The sequence below is a fragment of the Amblyomma americanum genome, chromosome 7 (genome assembly GCF_052857255.1).
Source record: "Amblyomma americanum isolate KBUSLIRL-KWMA chromosome 7, ASM5285725v1, whole genome shotgun sequence".
In the NCBI taxonomy this organism is placed as follows: Eukaryota; Metazoa; Arthropoda; class Arachnida; order Ixodida; family Ixodidae; genus Amblyomma; species Amblyomma americanum.
In genome coordinates, this window is record NC_135503.1 from 436,624 (window position 1) to 450,010 (window position 13,387).

At 48.7% G+C, this 13,387-nt stretch overlaps 1 protein-coding gene across 1 annotated transcript in view; it reads right to left on the bottom strand.

The window, feature by feature from the left end:
• Positions 1-13,387, bottom strand: part of Patronin (calmodulin-regulated spectrin-associated protein patronin) — a 147,950-nt gene that overhangs the window by 92,948 nt on the left and 41,615 nt on the right. The window contains 3 exon segments of the mRNA XM_077630731.1: positions 7,438-7,490; positions 7,564-7,657; positions 8,291-8,784. Coding sequence (XP_077486857.1) covers positions 7,438-7,490; positions 7,564-7,657; positions 8,291-8,784 — 641 coding nt within the window.

The window sequence follows — 13,387 nt, forward strand, 5'->3', positions numbered from 1 at the left end:
AGGACACAAGGCCTTTCAGAATGTGCTGGAGGAACTGGGTGTTCTTCCTTCAAGAGAACTCCTCACTCTGGACAAGAATTGTGACAAGCGCAGAATTTCAAGAATGTCCACAAAGCAGACAGCTGAGGCAAGGGCTGAGGCCAAAGAAAAGCTCTGAGGGACCAACATATGGTGCAGGCCTATTCTAAAGTTATATGCTCTAGGAGAATGCTCTGGCCTGTATTGTCTCCAATTTTCATGCAAATATACTTAGTAGAGCAGCAGTAAACAACATTTGCAACTCTCAATTGCGTTTTTCTCAACTTATTCTGGATTGAAAATTGCTATTGGATGCAACCTTTTATGTACTTGTACTCGGATCAAGACCAATATTGGAATGCATAATCTTTAAGGTACGTAGAATGCAAGTATCTAGGTTTCAATACAATTGGCAATGTTTATAAGTATGAAAGGTCCCAAAATATTTATGGAAAAGGAAGCATGAGTTTAAATTCCGGTAAAATGGTGCATAACACAGGTGCACCATTTCCTTGCTTATTTGCACTTAGTGGAGTATTAGGAACAAGAAAAACTATTTTACACTGCTTTCTCGTGCTCACTGGCATGTCTAGCGGGTGTCTTAGCAAGCACAGTTTTTCGCATGTGCATGGTACTTGGAACATGAAAGCATCAAGCTATCTTGGAAATAAACAAAACAGATTTGGAAAGAGGACATCAATCTCTATAACTGGTGCAATTATCATTTATCTGGCATCAATATTAAAGAAAACATGTTTCCGAGGAGCGTCTCCCCTTAATCGATTGTTTCCCATGATGCTGTTTTAGAACATCGCCTGAGGTGTTGCAAAGTTTGCTGCGACTTCGTTCGCGGACAGAATCGACCGCTCCGAGATCCATGGCTATCACAGCCGACCGCGGTTTTACCTGCTACGAAAGATCTCACAGCTAAACATGTCTCGGGTGAGCCACAATATGAAAGTGTGTGTATCCGTACGGCAAGATATCGTTGTGTTTTGCTACGGCATATGCCTGTGCTGCCGCACAGGCGGCACTGACGAGCGCGCCAATCAGAATGGCAGAGTTGTCTGCTCGATTGCATGCAGCAAACTTATCGTACAGCACTTCATCCGCAACGTGCCCTCACGCGGCCATGCGCATGCGGAAAAAAAACGATCGTACAGCAGCCTTAACACCGTCGTGCAGCGAAATCTTGCACTTCGCAAAAAGCCACATCATGACATCGCGTGGAACACCTGAAAATTTTGCCTCGCTGCAGCTGCCACATCTGAATCCCTCGTTGCGAACGTCGAACTTGCGGCCTGGCACGAAGTAGTTCGTTTCTTCGGCGTAAAGAATGACAACGATCTTGAATGCAAGCGTGAATGAACGGCGCTCGCTTACCAGACCCGGAGCACGAATGACGAAAAACTACATTAAAACTTGTGAAACGCGGCTGGCAGTAGTCAAGTGCGTCAGAGCCAAAGAGAAACTACGCTTGAGCAGCGTCTGCTCTTCCGTCGGCTGCCGACTCCCCAACTCCACTGCGGTTTCGAGTGGCGGTGCCACCTCAGTTGAAACAGCGGCCCTTCCGGAAATACACTATCGACGCTCCCTTGGGTGCCGAGTGCGCGGCTGAAAGTGAACAAAAGAAACTTGGACAACGCCTATTAAGAGTAGAACGCGAATGCATTATCGGGCCACCACCGCTTATCAGAAGCCACAATCTGCGGCCATGTGTGGGGAGTGGGCTGGTGCTGGTTCCCTGCTTATCGACAGCCCCCATCGGCTGTCACACGCGGGGTGGGGATGCCAGTTCTGCGCATTGACACAGCAGCTGCTCAAGGCCAGCACCAAGAGCCATGCAATGGAGCCACGCAGAAAAAATGCAACCACGCTGTAGCACGCCTGATATCTCGTTTGTCTCGCCTTTATTTACGGTGCGATGCTTTGGTTTCGATTTTAAGTCGACCCCACCACTTCAGATTTTGAAATTTGGAAAAATAGGTCGACCTACAAATGTGTAAACAAGGTATATTACCATAATAATACATTTTACAATCTTTTGTTTCAATAGCCCACACACAAATCGCGTTGCCTGGACAGTCTAAAAATTAAACCTTTTAAAAGCCACACTAATGCCTCTTGCCACTAATTCCTGCCTCGCTCAGTTAAGAACTGGAACCACTTTCCTGAGGCACCAGTTTCAATAACAAATATTAATATGTTTAGAAATGCTCAAAAGCTCATTTTGTTGTCTCGAATTAACCGTTGTTACATTCTGTACAGCTATTTCAGATTGAAACTACCGTATGTATGTGTTTTCTCTTTTTGCTATAATTTATTGAATATGTACGTACCCACTCCCTTCAAACGCCAGACCCGGGTGCTGAGGGTATTGCAAATAAATAAATAAATAAAAATGAAGTGCTGCTATGTTACAATGACTTAAAGGGACACTGAGGAGAACTCAGATTTTTTTTGTTGACAAAATCTGATAGCTTGGCATTTCATGTTTTTGTTGCCACTTGTCCGGGAACGAAAGATGCATTTATTTCAAAGAAATTTGGATTCGAAGTTGAAAAAGTTTTCCCACCGCTCCGATTCAAACTCGAGAACTTTTATGACGTCACAGAGAACTCTTATGCCGTCGTAGGATGGAGTGACGTGAAACGTGACAAACACAGGCTCCGTGATATCTGGTGGCTAGCGGTGCGGTCTAGCAGCTGCCGAAATGAAAGCTACCACTGCCGCACGTTGAATGCATCTATCGGGGGTCGCTGCCGTCGCTTCATTTACATTTGCACCGGCATCTTGCCAGCGTTACGATGGATCCCGTTCCCGAACCCGACGACGTAGTTCTCGCAAGAACTCCGGCCTGCATTTCAGCGACCTCAGCCTCACAGTGTGCGATGCTTTTGAGGGAGCACGGTTAGGTTAGGCGCCGGCGGGTCATTTCCCCCTTCCTCAGTGAGCAGCCGTTGCAAACTAAATATCATAACCCCAGTGCGGGGAGTCGAGAGGGGCCAGGACAAGGTCGGCACATTGCACCCATCGGAGCCTGGCCGGGGCTTTGGGGCCAACGGATTGTGATTCCTTGAACGGCGCGGAAGGGCCAAGTTATTTATTTTTTTGCGCCAAAAAAGGAGTGGGTGCTCAAGGGCGGTCGCGTTTAAAGTTGGCGGCTTGAAATTAAAGCTGGCGCACGACGCTTCAACGTCTTCCGCTAGATCTAACGGGTCCACAGGATCGGGCTCTCTCGCCCGCTTGCATGTGCCTTCAGATGCGTACTGTGAATGGAGTAAATTAGCCCAGAGCTCGAAAAGAAAAGCTCCGCCCAACTGCCGAAGCTATTGAATTACGTCACAACGCGCACCTCGCCGCGGAGCCGAATCAGTCTGGCCGGGCCGGCGGTGGCTGGCGCACTCGGCGCGAAATAAGAGACATGCTCCAAGTCTCCACCAGTGCGGTCCCAGTGCGCCGAAGCCGCCGAACGCGTCAGTGGTCAAGCGCAGTTGGAGTATAGAGGGTCTCGCTTTGGCCAACGTGACGTCGCCGTGCAGCGCGCGTGTTAAGCCGGAGCATAAACGCGCCTTAACAGAGCCTGCGGTTAACCGCTAACCAACGTATTCGGTGGCGGCATCTATGGGAGCCACTGAAACCCTCCGCCCACTCACTGTATAAAAAAAAAAAATCCTGTGCCGAGGCTTGGAATCGAACCAGGGTCTTTGCTATTCAAGGCGGAGACGCTACCACTCCGCCACGACGTCTCAGGGTAAATTCATTGATAAAGGCGCATCTAGTGAATGCACTCTTCCGATGCAGAAATCGCGCTTTCACAACGTATGTCCTGGCCTAACAGAGCTAGGTCATCAGCAAACTAAGAACTTATCGAAAGAAATCCGTAAAGCGAAAAGGGCATACTTCAGCACACTAGGCCAACAACTAAATACAAACCCAAAGGCAGTCTGGAAATATGTTAAAAATAAGAGAAACAGCAGGGTCTCTGCGCCTGATATACTAGACGCAACTGATTTTGGAAGGGATTCAAAAGGTAAAGCGAGAAGTTTCAATCTTAATTTCCAATCGGTGTTTTCCGATCCCATTAATACACATACTGACTTTCAATCTTCCAGCACCCTGACCAGAATGAATGACGTAGAAATTTCTGAACGGGGGATCATGCTTTTATTACAGAAAATTAAAGTTACATCAGCACCAGGGCCTGACAACATTTCCAATTACGTTTTGAAAAATTGTGCAGCTTCAGTTGCCCCGTATCTCGTTGCATTATTTCAGAAATCGTTAGAGAATTCTTCTTTGCCCCTTGACTGGAGAAGTGCCAATGTCGTTCCGATTCATAAGAGTGGTGATAAAACTAAAACATGTAACTATAGGCCCATATCGCTGACGAGCGTGTCGTGCAAAACACTGGAACATGTCATTTATACTCAGTTAATTAGCAATCTACAAAACAATAGTTTTTTCTGTTCGACACAACATGGATTTAGGTCCGGCTTCTCATGTGAAACACAGCTCGTGGAATTCACACATGACATTTCTGTTTCCTTAAACTCCGCCGGTCAGGTAGATTGTATATTTTTAGATTTTCGAAAAGCGTTCGATTTAGTTGCTCACAACCTATTGTTACAGAAGCTTTCAAAATTAAATATTCCTACCTCACTCTTATCCTGGATTGAGGCGTATCTTGCGGAAAGGAGACAGTGCGTGGTTATCGACGGTGTCAGCTCGGAAAGTGTGGGTGTAACTTCAGGTGTTCCGCAGGGGTCGGTTTTGGGCCCTCTTCTATTTCTCATTTTTATAAATGAACTCACTAGTAACATTTCAAGTATAATCAGACTTTATGCTGATGACTGTTGTATCTACCGCAATATTTCTTCTGAAGCAGATGCAATTTCACTACAGCATGACCTCAACTCTGTATTCTCTTGGTGCAACAACTGGAATATGGCGCTAAACATCTCCAAATGTAATCTGGTCCGGTTTACAAAAAAGAAACAATTCCTCCAAACAGACTATTTCCTTGGTAGCACTGAATTATCCGCAGTTTCAACTTATAAGTACTTGGGAATCTTTTTTTCTACTGACCTATCATGGAATACACACGTAAATTACATATCTGCTAAAGCCAGTCGCACATTAAACTTTCTCAGACGTAACTTTGAGGACGCTCCCCTTACGCTGAAGGAGACATTATACATGTCTACTGTACGTCCGATACTTGAGTATGCTTCCGCGGTTTGGGACCCGCATACAAAACTGAATATTGAGGAGCTGGAGCGCGTCCAGAAACGGGCTGCTAGGTTTGTGTCCGCCGATTACAATTTCCAAAAAAGTTCTTCTGGTTTGCGCGAGAAGTTGGGATGGCCATTACTTGAAAACAGGCGCAAATATTTGAGACTCTCTTTCTTTTATAATGTGCTTAATAATAAAACTGGAATTCCAAAAGAGAAATACATTAGTGAACCCAGCTACATTTCCGCCCGCACTGACCACCCACTTAAGGTGCGCGAGTACAATTGCCGTATAAACGTATTCAAATATAGTTTTTTCCGACGAACAGTGCATGATTGGAACTGTCTCCCTTCGCGGGTCGCTACCGCTCCTCCTACATCGTTTCTGACCGATTTGCAAAGCCACCTGTCAATATAAGTGCAATAATTCTTGTCCGAGTGTATTATGTTTTAAGCAGTGCTGTATTTTAAAATGTATCTTCTTTTTGTGTGTGTATGTGTGTGTTTAGGGTATGTTTGCCTTTCTACAATGGTTTTTATTTTGTTTGTTTGTTTGTTTGTTTGTTTGTGCTTCCGTGTGCATGGGTTTATTGTATTTTCTGTGTAGACCACATCATTTGCCTAATTTATTATGTACTAGATGTTTGTCCTTATTTATGATGTTTCCCCCCTACAATAATGCCCCAATGAGGGCGCTGTAGGTACTGTGTATAAATAAATAATAAAACTGCCTTGTACCTTGGCTCCCGTCCCTAATAAACGATTTCCGTTAAGTAGTTTGAAGTTGACTGGCACAGCCGGGAATGTTTTGCCGGGTGAGCGTGTGAACACACAAGTGCTCTTTATACTGCGAACTACCTTGTACGATCACCGACCGTCGTGCCATCATAGTTTTTCATCGACCGTGGCGATCATCTGACCAGCCTTAACAGGCTCCTTCAAAGGTTAACTAGCACTTGAAGCGGCACTTGGAGTTGCGCTGCTGTTCAGCGCTTGTAAATCGAGGCGCGTCAAAAACAATACCACGGGGCAACCAAAGCTCATAGACGCGAAGCGCCATAGCAAATCGGAACTCTGCTGGCCGCCTGTGGCGCCGCCAAGCATCGGTTTTCTTTGCTTCCAACATTCAGGTTGTCTTTTGCGTGCCTTCCTTGTGGGATAAAAGTGCACTATAGGTTTTAAAACAAAACTTACTTCAATATTGAACAGCGCAACCTTCCTTTGTCAGCCTCGGAGATTCGCGGTTTCCATGTAGAAAGGAAAATTCCTCCAAGGTGGTGTCTCTTGTCCTATGACGTCGCCACACTTGTACATGCGAGATTGGCCTGTGGTGGCGATACCTGTATTTTGGTTCTCGCTATTTTCTACCTTACAAGAGCTTTGTTTTCAGTAAGAGCGGCGTTTTCGTGATCAGGAGCTGGTATTCTATCGATACAAGCCAGCTTCAGTTTCTCCTCAGTGTCCCTTTAATGAGGCAGGAAGAGTGCTGCCACAGGACAGCTGAAATGGTCCTCTCCAGCCACACTCTGCAATTGGATCTCGGACACTTGGGCCAGCTTTCCTGAGGAGCTAGCCAGTCACACTATCAACGAATGTAGGATATTGAATGGGCTCCACGGCACCAAAGACGACTTTCTATGGAAAGGTATCTCTTAAGGAACTCTCGAAAGACAGTACACGGACACTACAGGGGCATGCGTGCCAGCGCACCCGATATGTTGGGACCAGTCTGCACATGTGCGCAGTGCGGGATGCAAGCCATGCATTCAGTGCCCGCGCTGCAGCAGCCGAGCGCCACAACCGCTGAGCCACCGTGGCGGCTGTGGTGAGTGAGAGAGTGAGCCAGCACCAGGCATATGCGAGCCCCTTTTAAGTGCTCGGTGGACAGCTGAACTGGGCATGCTGGCGCGCAGGGCGTGCGCCTCGTAGCTCTCCGTGGAGACACGGCTCAAAGCACGAAATGCAATGAAAATAAATGCTTTCAGTGCACTTTTCTCGTCTGTATTACACACGGATGACAACTGTTTTCACTATCCCTCATACCATACTCGGGCTATTATGGTATTTGGCATGTGATTAACATCCCACTGTCTCCCTTTATCTGATCTGCTTGTGGGAATGAGCAAGTCAACAGAAAGCATTCACAAAAAACACTGAAGCCAGCTGTACACGCATCCATGCTCACCTTGGCTGGGCCTCCTTGCTCCCTCCGGCCAGGCCCCATTGTGCTTGGCTTGGCTGGTTGTGCAAGAAGAGTGCAGGCAGTTAAGCCTCGCTGCAGAGGGGGGAAACGGTCTACACACACTCTCACCTGTGGTCATCGGGTGGACAGAGATCTGGAATGTGGCTGCACGAGTTCTGCAGGGCACGTGCCTTGCGCAAGGACTCCCCTCGATGCCGAGCCGCTGCACAGAAACACACGGTAGCCACAACTTTATACAATGCAAGAACACAAAGGAGCCAGGTTTTGGATCAAATTAGTGCCCCACAATTTCCAGATTGACAACCAGCAATGACAAGTTGTTACGAGACTCAAAGCATTCCCATTGGCAAGCAAACTACTCAAATTTTGCTATATGACCACACCACACAAAGCTCGTTAATAAAAGATCAAGCCAACTTATATATAAGCAATGACTCATTTTTATTTCACTATCATTTCCTTTCTTGGCAAGCTCTGAATTTTGCAAAGAGAGCTGGGAAGATGTATGAGATGAGTATGGATCTAGCTGCAGTGCTTTACTCAAAGCTATTGACTGCAGAGTGCAGATTAGTGCCAATGTATGAAACAACAAAACATTAATCCCTTGTAGGCAGAAATGGCAGCAAGATTATTACCAAGTCAGCTGATGCAGTTGACATGTGCAGTGCCAGCGATCTTAGTAGCTGCCACACTCTAATGGAATTAAAAGCCCTTGCTGAAATGCCATTGTTAGTGCAAAGGCAAGTGTCCCGAAAACAGATCATCAAGACAGTGAATGTTTAAAGCTAAGAGTCAAGCAGAGCGGTTCACGTGCATCGGTGTGCAGAAAGCGTACCCTGTAGCGTGTGTTCAATGCTAGGAGGGTCGTAGCGCAGTCCTGGCCGTCGCACGCACTTGGCCGGCCGGATCTCGAAGATAAACATAAGGTCGGCCAAGAGTGCAAGCAGGTTCTGCCGGATGGAAGGGTGCACAAACAGCACGTCCTCCACCGTCAGGAAGAAGACATCGTGCGGCAGGTGCGTCTCGCAAAAGCGCTGGCTCAGCTGCAGGTTGTAGAGTGAGTCGGCCAGGCTTTCGCCCGGCAGGCACAGGTCCTGCCAGGGCAAGTGCTGCGGGCAGTAGAAGCTGAGCAGCGCAGCCAGGGCGCAGCCATCACTCAGCTCCCCTAGCTCCTGTACCATGGGCGGCCCCCCCACAGGGGGCTGCCCGGGCCCCAGCTCCTCCTCGATGCGGTGCCGCATCTTCACCGAGCACTTGTTGAGCCAGAGCAGTGCGGCATCATCCGCATCCACAGGCACCTCCTCCGGGTAGTTGACGGCCGAAAACCGCCTGCACCCACATATTCACGCCTACTGCAACCTATTACTAAACACAACAAAACCTCGTTAATTCAAACCCTGTTTATTAAAAAAATCCAGAAAATCATCCTGGTAAAGGCCTCCGGCTTCCCCCAATTTAGCGAAAAATCGTGGATCTGAGAATGTGTACTAGCAGCAACATTATGTTTTTTGCTGCTATTGTTGTTACGGACATAAGTAGGAACGAAATTACGACCAGAAAGAGACTAATTTACCTTATATGCACAAATACACTGAGAGGGGGGAGATTGAGAGCTCGAAGGATTTTAAAAGAAATATCACTGATTTCAGCTTCATAGTTTTTACCAAGTTGACGTTTCCAAATTCCACGACTTTTCCTGACTTTTCCAGGTTGTCCCTGAGCGCTTTTGTAAAATTCCGTGAATGACACAGAACTTTGTTTTTGTCAAGACAGGCTGGCACAATACCGCCTGATGCTGTCACTCTCTAGCAAGCATGTTAAAAAATTAAAAAATAGAGGTGAACGAATATCCAATTCGAATAGTAAGGAGCAGTGTTTGTGTCACTGAATAAGAAAACAAAAGGAAGAGGTCAGTAAAATGCAGAGTGAATCGAAGATCTTTGAAAAAAAAAAATGGTAAAACCCATGACAAACAGAGTCGAAAGTTTTCACACGTGAATAATAAAAAGGAGAAAAATAAAAATCCCGTCAGGCCGCGGAGTATCCCCTGCCCTAACGTAGGCGAACATTCACTCGTAACCTTACTGATGAGTCGGACGACCTCGATTCCTTTGTGTGTTTTGTTGCTAGCTGGCGTTTATCGTTGATGTATCAATAAATGCCTGTTTGTGTCAGCCAGAGAGTCGTTCCTTCATTCACCCAGAGCAAGGCCCGCCGTGGTTGGTGCGCACTCGATAGCGTACGCGATCACGGGCTGGGGTCTGGCAGTTTTGAACAGTGTCAACCGCAATTAAGTGGAGAGAACATATTCATCTCCCGTCATTAAAACCCCACATCTGGCAGCTCAACGTGGGGACTGCTCTTGGAACATTGGACGACTGTTCGGTTCGAGGAACGTTCTTTGTCCGGACTTGACAAGTGCTATACCTAGTGTGAATTTTGATCGCTAGGACCTGTGGCATGCTTTCTTGAGTGCGAGGTGTACTGCGCTGCAGCATGTTTGAACTTTTCGACATGCTCAGCACATTTTTCTGTGGGGTATCTTCAGCATGACAACCACTTAGTCCGCATCAAGGGAACGCGAGGCCTAGCGCTCGGGGAATTGCCGAGCCCGAAGCGAGTGAGTACGGAAGCCGCATGGGTGGTCCGAGTTATCTGTACATATTTTTCCATGCTATCTCTGTTTTGACTCTAGGAGTCGTGGCTCCGGGAGCCGGGTGGCCTGGGACCACGAGTGCCGTTACGAGCTCACTGGTATTGCAGCACGGTACCAGGCGCTCCGACACCGTCCGATACGGTGAGCGCCGACCGCTCGGAAGCTGCTTCATGCAATGAGCGGGGTAGGACCACCCCACCAAGCTGTTTCCTTGCGGTTGCATGCATGTACAGTAAATCCTCAATAATTCGCACTCGGTTATTGCAAAATCCCGGATAATTAGAAGGTTTTCTGCGGTCCCGTATTTTCCAATGTAAATTTGGCGGGTAATTCGAACAGGTGGCCTGTGCCAGCCCGGTTAATTCGAAAGTTGGGGTGCTATGCGGCAATGCCCGATCCATGTTTCGCCGCCAACCCGGTAAAACAATGGCCCTATGGAGCTGCGAGGCAAAGCCACATAGCAATGGCGATGATTTATAGGCGAAGCGCCCCAGCCGGAGCACTCTCGGCACAAAAATCGGTCCACAGTGCGCCCCGTGGACCGCCGAAATGCGTGCCTGCAGAGGAGAAGATGTGCTTCACTGCAACACAGCAGGCATACCCGTTTTTATCACATGGTCTCGCCCCCCCTCCCTCCCACGGCGTGCTTCAACCTCTCTTCGCAAAGCATCAGCAGAGCACGTGTTCCGTACCGCGACCGCTCTTCCCCCGTGCCTCCGACGCTGTAAGTACGCTGCCACCACCACCACGCAGGTCCAGCCTGCGCCATTTCTTTGTGTTGTGCGGGGCGGTTAGCGGTCGGCTACTGTGCCGTTGTTTTTTTGGGGGGGGGGGGGGGGGGGGGGGGGGGGGGGGGGGGGGGCTGTGCAGAAGTGCTAGCTTTGTGACCGTACCAGTGAACGAAATGCCGAAGTACAAGACTTTAACGCTGCAGCAGAAGCTCTGCTTGATCCAAGAAGCAGGCAAGAACGCTTGTTCCAAGACTGAGTTGGCCAAAAGGCACAGAGTGCCCCTCTCGACGTTGTCCACAATACTGCACAACAAGTCGAAGATAACAGAGGCCTACAGCAAGGCATATTCTTCGAAGCGGTCACGAGTGCGGGCTCTCACGTATCAAGATGTGGAATCTGCTCTGCTTCGCTGGCTGCAGAAAGCAAACGCAGCCCACCTTCCCGTCAATGGAGCGCTACTGCGGGAGAAGGCCAACGACCTAGCTCTACAACTTGGACAAGAAGAATTCAAGTGCAGTAACGAATGGTTTTGCAATTTTAAAGAACGCAATAATTTGACATTTCTGACCGTCTGTGGTGAGAGCGGCAGCACTAACGAGAGCATTGTCGAAGATTGGAAAAAGCACACTTTGGCACCGCTGCTTAGAGAGTACGGTGCAGACGACGTTTACAACCTTGACGAGGCTGCACTTTTTTTATAAAAATGTGCCAACAAAAACATTCACAGTGAAGAACACCGCAATCAAGGGTAGAAAACAGGCCAAGGACAGGATCACTGTGCTATTCTGTGATCCTGTAGCTGCCGCTACTGGTTGTCGGGAAGACTGTGAAGCCTCGCTGCTTCAAAAATGCGCGGCTGCCAACAAAGGATGAACTCATCTACAGGCACAGTAAGAAAGCCTGGGTGACAGGTGCAATATTTGAGGAGTACGTGGGGCAACTTGACCGCAAGTTTGCGGCCACAGGCAGGAATGTCCTATTTGCCGTCGACAACTGCCCGGTACATGGCGACATCCCACATCTCCAGGCCATCAGGATGGTATTTTTACCTCTGAACACCACTTTGATCTCACAGCTGATGGACCAAGGCGTCATTCACCACACAAGGAAGATTTATCGGCACCGCCTGCTCAAGTGCATGCTGCTTTGCTATGATAATGGCAAGGAGTACTCCATCGACCTCCTCGGAGCCATATGACTCATGGTGTACGCTTGGAAACAAGTGGAGCCCGCATTCATCAGGCGGTGTTTTGAACACGCCGGTTTTTCCAGTGAAAGCACTGTTGATGCCGATGCAGACTACCCATGTACGCTTGACGAAGAAGGAGCAGAGTATTGCGAACGCATCAGTGCACTCTGCGCAGAGGAGGGTGAGTCCAACGCAGTCGGCTTCACCGAGTATCTGAACTTTGACAGTGATCAGCAGACAGGCTACTCGGACTTGGAGAGTGAGATTACTGCTGTTGCGAACATGCACGATGACAGCGACGATAGCGACGACACCGATAAGCCTCCCCGAGCACCTGCTCTCGGTGAAGTTATCGTATCACTGAACATTATCCTCAGTTTTGTTGAGTGCCACAGTGGAAGTTCTGAAATGTTTCACCTAGTTGACCAACTTGAGAAAGAGACCTTTGGAGCCGCAAACTACCGGATGTGGCAAACCAGCATCTCTGATTACTTTCAGTAATTCAAAATATGCCGAATAAAGGTAGCGCGTTCCTGCAACAAATTTTTGTAGCAGGAGCTACACTAGGCTACCAGTCGAGCATTTCGCGGTACATGCGAGAGGCCAGTTGTACGCATGCGCTGTTGCCATGGAAACCGAAGAGGAGCAGTGGGAGCGCCACGCGCTTTCCGATACATGGGAGAGGTCAGTTGTGCACATGCGCCATTACCATGGCAAAATGAGAGAAGCAGTGGGTGCGCCGCGCGCTTTCCGGTACATGAGAGAGGCCAGTTGTGCGCATGCGCCGTTACCATGGCAACCGGAGAGGAGCAGTGGGTGCGCCGCGTGGTTCGTCGCCGTGCGCCTGCTCCACCGTCAAAAGTGAATGTGACGTCGCACGGACGAGCAGTTGTGCGCATGCGCCGCTACTGTCGTAACCAGAGAGACCCCACACCTGCACCACGTTCGTCACTACCGCCTCGCCGCAAGCCGCTCTATCACCCAAACCGCGCGTCACCGCATGCACGGCATTGCGTATAAAAGGCGGAGATGTAATTGACGGCTGCATCGCAACGCTTGATATGCATGCACAGAAGGAGAGCGCAGCCGCTGCTAAACGGCAATATGGACAAAAGAACAATAACTCTTCCGACTCTTCTGAACCTGAGGTTGTCGCCTGGCAGTTGGCTGCTCAGCAAAGAGAGAATGAGCATTGAAAGGCGAAGAGATTAGAGGAGACGCCCGAACAGAGAGAAGAACGCCTTGCCAAACGGAGGCACCAGACTGCCAAGCATAATAGATGCCGCATAGCCGCCGAGATGGAACCTATGGAAGGCGTCAGTCAACGGGAACCAACCAAAGAGGATGTGAAGGCCC